At 37.1% G+C, this 9,308-nt stretch overlaps 1 protein-coding gene across 1 annotated transcript in view; it reads left to right on the plus strand.

The window, feature by feature from the left end:
* The window catches only part of C6H11orf80 (chromosome 6 C11orf80 homolog), an 84,891-nt gene that overhangs the window by 27,172 nt on the left and 48,411 nt on the right, over window positions 1-9,308 (plus strand). Inside the window, exon 4 of the mRNA XM_044682043.1 lies at window positions 1,538-1,647. Coding sequence (XP_044537978.1) covers window positions 1,538-1,647 — 110 coding nt within the window. The remainder of the gene's footprint in view (window positions 1-1,537; window positions 1,648-9,308) is intronic.

The following is a 9,308-nucleotide window of genomic DNA, read 5'->3' on the forward strand; positions in this document are numbered from 1 at the left end:
CTGCCTTTATGGAGAAGGAAGAATCAGGAATGAGCTTCCATATATTATAGGTGAGGGAAACTGAATCATAAAATTTTGCCTGAGGTCTGAAAGTGAGTCGGTGATAAAGCTAAGGATTTACTTATGCTTTTCATTTGGATCCATTAAATTCTGTCTCAGTCTACTATAATCTTACTCTTCTCTCAGCTATTGGGCTAGGTTAAAAACAAACAAACAATAGTCTAGTTATAAGAAAAGATAAGATTTATTCCTCTGAGATTAGTTTTTCCCCAAGGGCAGGAAATATGTCTTCTGTGTTACCTTTGTAGTTCTGCTGCCTTGTACATAGGAGGAACTTAATAAATATGTGTAAATGGAATCTAACTCTTGCCATATCCATATTTCTTTGAAATGATTAGGGTTTATTAGTTTATCTTGAGTTCTTTATGAAAAAGCTGTATTATAAGTTCAAGGTAAGTTTTATTGGCATTTGATTATTTAAAGTTAATATATTATGATATGATAGTTCTTAGACTCTTTTACTTTTTAGCATTACAGATGCTGCTACATATGTAATCCAGTCTGTACTAATGCAAAGAAGAAAAAGCATGTATAATATAAAAAATGAATAATTAAATCATTTACATTTAATTTTAGACTCTAGGGCCCCAAACACACACATACACACACACTCTCTCTCACTCTCTCTCTCTCACATACACACAAACCCTTTTCTTCCATCTTAGAATCAATACTAAGTGTTGGTTCTAAGGTAGAAGAGCAGTAAAGACTGAGCAATTGGGGTTAAGTGATTTGCCTAGGGTCACACAGCTGGGAAGTGTCTGAGCCTAGATTTGAACCCAGGATCTCCTGTCTGTAGGCCTAGCTATCCATTGAGCCACCAAACTGCCTACCCCCCCCTCCCCCCCAGCTCTCTTGTTCTAATGCTTTCAGCTTGATCCTAACCTTCCATTGGTCACCCAGAGCCTAGACGAACCTCTATGGAGAGGAGATTTGGTATTGAGCCAATCAAAAAATTAGACAATCCATTAAATGAAAAAAGAATGGGGGCTAAAGATTACTGATTAAGGACTTTGCCATCACAGTATGTACTCTAAGTGTAGGCTCCAGGGACATCCTTATCATTGTTTATATTTCCCAACTTAAAAGCATTAAATTTAGGTAGCTTGCTGGTACGGTGGTATAATTGGTGGTTATTCAGTATTGAATTAATTCAAGTGAATCAGCCTTTTAGCCATCACTCTTAAGATTTCTGGCACTGGGACATGGCCTTGTAGTCATTAACTGAGAGTAGAAATTGATTAAATAAATGTGGAAAACTGAAGAACTGAGATTCAGTATCTTAACCCTATTAAGGAATTGTTCATGTTATGGCAATATGCTGATGCAGTCATTGTTCAAATGGGATAAAAATGTGCATAGCAGCCCTTCCTATTAGAGAAGACTTTTAATCAGTGTTATAGACACAGATCCTGAAACCCTGGTCTTTATCCAAAATTCTTTTTTTCCCCCCACTTTATCATTTCTTCTTATACAGAAATTCAGTTACTGTTGTCAGGATTCTCTGGAAATTTGACTTGGCCTTCAGAGGAAGCTAGCTGTTCCCAGGACCTGTCAGACTTGGTACCCTTCCAAGTGACAGTTGAGGTAAGTTTGAGTTGTTTTTCTATGAACTCTTTCTTGATGGTTTTGTGCTTATTAAAAAAAAGTGCAACAGTAAGTATAATTATAATGACCAATCTTTACCCTTGAGAAAAGATGAAGAAATTATTCCCTTTTCCCCCCATTTATTAGCCATACTTTACACTATTGACTATTCTCTTCTCCAGATTACTCTGTCCTCTCTGGGTTTTCATGATACTACTCATTCCTGATTCTCCTCCTGTCTGGGGAACCACTCCTTATTCTCTTCCAACTGGTCATTCATGCCACTCCCCTTAACTGTGAGTGTTCCTTAGGGTGCTGTCCTAGGACCTCTTCTTTCTTTATAACAAAAGTTCTTAACTTGGGATCTGTGAACCTGGTTTTTAAACCCTTACTTTCCATCTTAGAATCAATACTGTATAATGGTTCCAAGGCAGAACAGTGCTAAAGGTTAGGCAATTGGGGTTAAAAGTGACTTGTCCAGGGTCACACAGCTAGGAAGTGTCTGAGGCCAGATTTGCTGTTTCCATGCCTGGGCTGAGCCTAGCTGCCCATTGTGAACTTGTTTTTTAAAAAATATTTTGTTAACTATATTTCAATGTAATCTGTTTCCCTTGTAATCCTTTCTGTTTTATGTACTTTAAAACATTTCTTGTGAAAGGGCCCATTGGTTTCAAGATTGCAAAAGGAGTCCTTGACATAAAAAAGGATAAGAATTCCTGATTCTCTCCTGCCTCTCTTGCAATGACTTTCATGAATTTAATTATCATTTCTTTGTAGATCATTCTCAGATCTGTCTATCCAGCCCAAATCTTTCCCTTGAGCTCCATTCAGTCTTGCATCAGCAATTGCCTATTGGACATTTCAGACTAGATGTCCCAGAAACTTTTCAAACTCCATTTGAACAAAACTGAACTCATCTTTCCCTGAAAACTCGCTCTTCCAAACTTCCCCATTTCTGTTGAAGGTACAACCACTGCCATAAGTCTCCCAACTTCAGTTTTATCCTCAATTCTCCACATAGACGATCACATGCCAAATCTTGCCATTTCTGCCTCTAAAACAACCCTTATGTTCCAACCCTGTGCCGGGGATGCTATTGTTTCTTTTCAGGATTTTGCCATGTAAGGGGCTGTGAGTTTTTATTACTGCTGCTTATAAGCCCCCCACTGCTATGTTCCCCATTCATAATGAATTTAGAAAAGGAATTTACTAAGAAACTATAGCAAGAACAGTTAATACAAACATTCTCCCCAAACTGGGAACACGCCTTCTTCCTGCACACACACAGATTCCCTGGGGAAAGAGGGATAATTCTGAAGTACAATGATAGTGACACACATGTGTAGGGAATATGTAATAAATGGGCTTGCCACAGTACCTTGTTTTAGGAAGCTCATTTCTCCCTTTGCAGAGAGGAGGTCTTAGATGGGGCTCTCTGCTGAGCCCTGAGGGTCAGTGCTTTTATTTTTTGATATTTTATTTCCCCAATTACATGTAATAACAGTTTTCTACATATGTTTTTTGAAATCATAAGATCCAAGTTGTCCCCCTCCCCCATCCTAGAAATGATCATTGCTCTGATCTGGGTTATATGTGTATGATCATGCAAACCAGCACCTCCATTGAGTCCATAGCCGACACCCCTTTCTTCTACAATGGCTCCCACTCCCTTAAGTTGTTTCCATCCTTAGAGAACTATCTTTATATAGACATCTACAAGGACTTCCTCTGTCATTGACCACTGCTGTTCTGCTAGCCATAGCCACCACCACTAGTCACTGGTGCAGACTTTGATAGAACCTCTGATTTCTCAACTGCACTGGAAATTCTCGGCTCAAAATAGTCCTTAATGTCAGAAAAGAATAAACACAGTAGAACTGGAGGTGTCATATGCACATGGACTCATAGTGGTAAAGCAGGGGGATTTGCCCAGCTACCTTCCTTCCCTCCCTACTCCCCCACCCCTATTTGCTCAAAGCAGTTCTTCCTGCTTGAAGCTGTCAGGGGTGAAACTCAAGAGGCAGGTGGGTCAGATCTTATTTATGTGCAGTCAGTTCTGGCTCAGTAACTCCTGAACCATTTGTTCTTCTTGTTCTTCAGCTGATTAAAACTTTTTTTGTCATCACACAGTACTAACTGTTTCTGTCCCTGATGACTAGAAACTAGTTCCCCAAAGTTCCCATGTGGTCACAATGACCCATGAGGTATCCTCACATGCTTGAAGGCCTCAGTCCAAGCAGGGATCTGTATAAGCTTTAAGGACTGGAGCCAGATAGTTAATATCGATGGGTGCTTTAAAGACCAACTCCCATAGGCCACTCTAGCCAGCTGTTTAACTTGGGAATATAAGATATAGTTATTTTCAAATATTTGAAGGGTTGAACATTTGCTTTGGCTCCTAAGAACAAAACTGACCACCATAGTGGATGGAAATTGCAAAGAAGCATATTTGGGCTGTATGTGAGGAAAACCTTCAAAAAAATTATGACCATACATAAGGAAAATGGGCTGCCTGGGAAGGGTATTAGGCTCCCTCTCACTGAAAATTGCAAAGCAAAAGGTTGGTGACTGTCTGTGAGTGGAATATTACAGGGAAGATCTTGGTCCAGATAGCAACATGTTTCATCATCATTTCTCTTATGTAGACAACAGTCCCAGGCACAATGAATGTTAATGTTTTGAAAGCAGAGAGAGAAATATTTTATCATTTATTTATTTAATGAGGTTTTACAGGAACCCATAGCACTGTGGAAAATTTCTCAGAGAAGGGAGTAGTAGAAAGGGCTACTTGACTTATGTTAAGGGAAAATGAGAAAAGTGGGGTTGAGAGCATAGAATTATTAGGGTGAGAGAGATTTCAAGAAGTATCCAGGTTAGTATTTCTCAGGCTGAGAATTATGGCATTTGAAAGGCATCTGAGAGACTGATCTTTGTGCTCTGAAGATAAAGTTCAGCCTGACCTTTGAACTCTACTCTTTTTCCTATGTATAATGGAAAATAGCTTACTTAAAGCCCTTCATTGCCTTCGTTTTCTGCAGGAGGGTAATGTGGGGAACAACAAGCCAACAAATATTTACTAAGCACCTGAATGTGTCAGACACTGTGCGAGGCACTCAGGATACAAATACAAAAAATGAAATGATTGTCACTTAAATATGCTTATATTCTTTTTTTTAATTTTAAAATTTTATTTAATTAATTTAGAACATTTTTCTACTTTCAGTTTTATTGATTTCTCCTTTGATTTTTATAATCTCTAGTTTTTTCATTTTTTTTTACATTTTTATTTTGAATATTTTCCCATAGTTACATATTTCATGTTCTTTCCCTCTCCCCCAAGCCCCTCTAAGCCCCTTAGCTGACGCACAATTTCACTGGGTTTTTTTTTTTTTAAACCCTTGTACTTCAGTATATTGTCTCATAGGTGGAAGATTGGTAAGGGTGGGCAATGGGGGTCAAGTGACCTGCCCAGGGTCACACAGCTGGGAAGTGGCTGAGGCTGGGTTTGAACCTAGGACCTCCTGTCTCTAGACCTGACTCTCACTCCACTGAGCTACCCAGCTGCCCCCCTCTTTTTTTTTTTTAATTTTTTTTAATTTTAAACCCTTAACTTCTGTGTATTGATTTATAGGTGGAAGAGTGGTAAGGGTAGGCAATGGGGGTCAAGTGACTTGCCCAGGGTCACACAGCTGGGAAGTGTCTGAGGCCAGATTTGAACCTAGGACCTCCCGTCTCTAGGCATGGCTCTCAATGCACTGAGCTACCCAGCTGCCCCATCCAGAATGTTTGGATCAGTTCACAACTCCACCAGCAATGCATTAATGTCCCAATTTTGCCACATCCTCTCCAACATTCATTACTCTCTCCTGTTGTCATTTTAGCCAATTTGCTAGATGTGAAGTGATACCTCAGAGTTGTTTTGATTTGCGTTTCTCTAGTTATTAGAAATTTAGAACACTTTCTCATGTGCTTATTGATAGTTTTGATTTCTTTATCTGAAAGTTGCCTATTCATGTCCATTGCCTATTTATCAACTGGGGAATGGTTTGATTTTTTGTATAATTGATTTAGCTCCTTGTATATTTGAGTAATTAGACCTTTGTCTGAGTTTTTTGTTATAAAGATTTTTCCCAATTTGTTGCTTCCCTTCTAATTTGGTAGCATTGGTTTTGTCTGTACAAAAACTTTTTAGTTTAATGTAGTCAAAATTATTTATTTTACATTTTGTGATTTTTTTCTAATTCTTGCTTGGTTTTAAAATCTTTCCTTTTCCATAGATCTGACAAGTATACTATTCTGTGCTCACCTAATTTACTTATAGTTTCCTTCTTTATATTCAAGTCATTCACCCATTCTGAGTTTATCTTGGTATAGGGTGTGAGATGTTGATCTAGGCCTAATCTCTCCCATATTGTTTTCCAATTTTCCTGGCAGTTTTTGTCAAATAGTGGGTTTTTGTCCCCAAAGCTGGGTTCTTTGGGTTTATCAAAGACTGTCTTTCTGAGGTTGCTTACCCCTAGTCTAATCCACTGATCCTCCCTTCTGTCTCTTAGCCAGTACCATATTATTTTGATGACTACTCTTTTATAGTACAGTTTAAGATCTGGTACTGCTAGGCCACCTTCTTTCATATTTTTTTTTCATTATTTCCCTTGATATTCTTGGTCTTTTGTTCTTCCAAATGAACTTTGTTATAGTTTTTTCTAATTCAGCAAAAAAGTTTTTTGGTAGTTTGATAGGTATAACACTAAATAGGTAAATTAATTTGGGTAGAATAGTCATTTTTATTATGTTAGCTTGTTCTACCCATGATCATTCAATGTTTTTCCAATTGTTTAGATCTAGTTTTAATTGTGTGGAAAGGATTTCGTAGTTGTGTTCATATAATTCCTATGTTTGTCTTGGCAGATAGATTCCTAAGAGTTTTATATTGTCCAGGGTGATTTTAAATGGAATTTCTTTTTCTAACTCTTCCTGCTGTGATGTGTTGGAAATATATAGAAATGCTGATGATGTATGTGCATTTATTTTGTATCCTGCAACTTTGCTAAAGTTGTTGATTATTTCCACTAACTTTTTAGTTAATTCTCTAGGATTTTTTAAGTAGACCATCATATCATCAGCAAAGAGTGATAGCTTGGTCTCCTCATTGCCCATGTTAATCCCTTCAATATTTTTTCTTCTCTAATTGCTACTGCTAGTGTTTCCAGTACAATATTAAATAATAGAGGTGATAATGGGCATCCTTGTTTCACTCCTGATCTTATTGGGAATGCTTCTAATTTATCCCCATTGCAGATGATGTTTGTTGATGGTTTTAGATATATACCATTTATTATTTTTAGGAAAGACCCTTCTATTCCTAAACTTTCTAGTGTTTTCAGTAGGAATGGGTGTTGTATTTTTTCAAAGGCTTTTTCAGCATCTATTGAGATAATCATGTGGTTTTTGTTGTTTTGCTTATTGATATGGTCAATTATGTGAATGGTTTTCCTAATGCTGAACCATCCTAGCATTCCTGGTATAAATCCCACCTGATCATAATGAATAATAACCCTCGTGATCACTTGCTGGAGTCTTTTTGCTAGTATTCTGTTTAAAATTTTTGCATCTATGTTCATTAGGGAGATTGGTTTGTAGTTTTCTTTCTCTGTTTTTGATCTACCTGGCCTTGGGATCAGTACCATATTTGTGTCATAAAAGGAGTTTGGTAGAACTCCTTCTTTGCTTATTGTGTCAAATAGTTTGTATAGTATTGGAATTAGGTGTTCTTTGAAGGTTTGATAGAATTCACTTGTGAATCCATCTGGTCCTGGGGATTTTTTCTTAGGGAGTTCTTTGATGGCTTATTCAATTTCTTTCTCTGATATGGGATTATTTAAGTATTCTATTTCTTCTGCTGTTAATCTAGGCAATTTATATTTTTGTAAATATTCATCCATATCACCTAGATCACTATATTTATTGCCATATAATTGGGGAAAAGAGTTTTTAATGATTGCCTTGATTTCCTTTTCATTAGAGGTGAGGTCTCCCTTTTCATCTTTGATACTGATCATTTGTTTTTCTTCTTTCCTTTTCTAAATTAGATTGACTAGTATTTTGTCAATTTTGTTTGTTTTTCAAAGTACCAGCTTCTAATCTTATTTATTAATTCAATAGTTCTTTTACTTTCAATTTTATTAATTTCTCCTTTGACTTTTATAATCTCTAATTTAATTTTTAACTGGGGATTTTTAAATTTGTTCCCTTTCTAGTTTTTTGATTTGTATGCCCAGTTCATTGATCTTTGTCCTCTCTAATTTGTTAATATATATACTCAAGGATATAAATTTCCCCCTGAATACTACTTTAGCTGCATCCCACAGATTTTGGTAGGATGTCTCATCATCGTCATTCTCTTCAATGAAATTATTACTTGTTTCTGTGATTTGTTCTTTAACTGATTTTGGAGAATCATATTATTTAATTTCCAATTAGTTTTTGATTTGCCTGTNATTTGTTTGCAATGATTCTATGCCCTATTACATGGTCAATCTTTGTGAATGTACCATGTGCAGCTGAAAAGAAGGTGTATTCCTTTTTGTCCCTATTTATTTTTCTCCACATATCTATTAGCTCTAATTTTTCTAGGATTTCATTCACCTCTCTTATCTCTTTCTTATTTATTTTTTGGTTTGATTTTTCTAGATTTGATAGAGGAATATTTAGATCTCCCACTAGTATAGTTTTACTCTCTATTTCCTCCTTGAGCTCTGCCAGTTTCTCCTTTAGAAATTTGGATGCTATACCATTTGGTGCATACATGTTGAGTACTGTTATTTCCTCATTGTCTATACTGCCTTTTATCAGGATGTAATTACCTTCCCTATCTCTTTTAATGCGATCTATTTTTACTCTGGCTTTGTCAGAAATCATGATCGCCACTCCTGCCTTCTTTTTCTCAGTTGAAGCCCAAAAGATTTTGCTCCAGCCATTGACCTTAACCCTGTGTATGTCCACCTGCCTCATGTGTTTCTTGTAGACAACATATGGTAGGATTTTGTTTTCTAATCCACTCTGCTATTTGCTTCTGTTTTATGGGCAAGTTCAACCCATTCACATTCAGAGTTATAATTATCAGCTGTGTTTTCCCCAACATTTTGGTATCCTCTTCTAGTTCTACCCTTTCTTCTTATGCTATTTCCTTTGAAACCAGTGGTTTGTTTTAAATCAGTCCCCCTTGTCCCCTCCCTTAGTTTACTACCCTTTCCACCCTCTCCCTTTTTATTCCCCTCTTATTATTTTTTAAAGCCTAATGAATTCCCTCCCTCCTCTCTTCCCCTCCCTTTATGAACTCCCCACCCCCTGTCCTCCTTGGTTTATCCCTTCTGACTTTATCCATACGGTTAGATAGAAATTGATATCCCAATGGATCTAGCTACTCTTCCCTCTCAGGATTAATTCTGCTGAGACTAAGGTTTAAAAGTATTTCCTATTAATGCTCTCTTCCTCTCCTTATAATAGCATTCATCCCCTCCCCTTCCCATGCCCTCTTTGTGTGGTATAGATTATCCTATTTTTCTTATTCCTTTAAGTTTCTCTTGGTGCCATCTTCTATTTCCCCCCACACTCTTTCCCCCCCCCCCCATATCATCTTAGACCAGTTAGTACTCCAACCT

This window comes from Gracilinanus agilis, chromosome 6 (assembly GCF_016433145.1).
Source record: "Gracilinanus agilis isolate LMUSP501 chromosome 6, AgileGrace, whole genome shotgun sequence".
Taxonomy (NCBI): Eukaryota; Metazoa; Chordata; class Mammalia; order Didelphimorphia; family Didelphidae; genus Gracilinanus; species Gracilinanus agilis.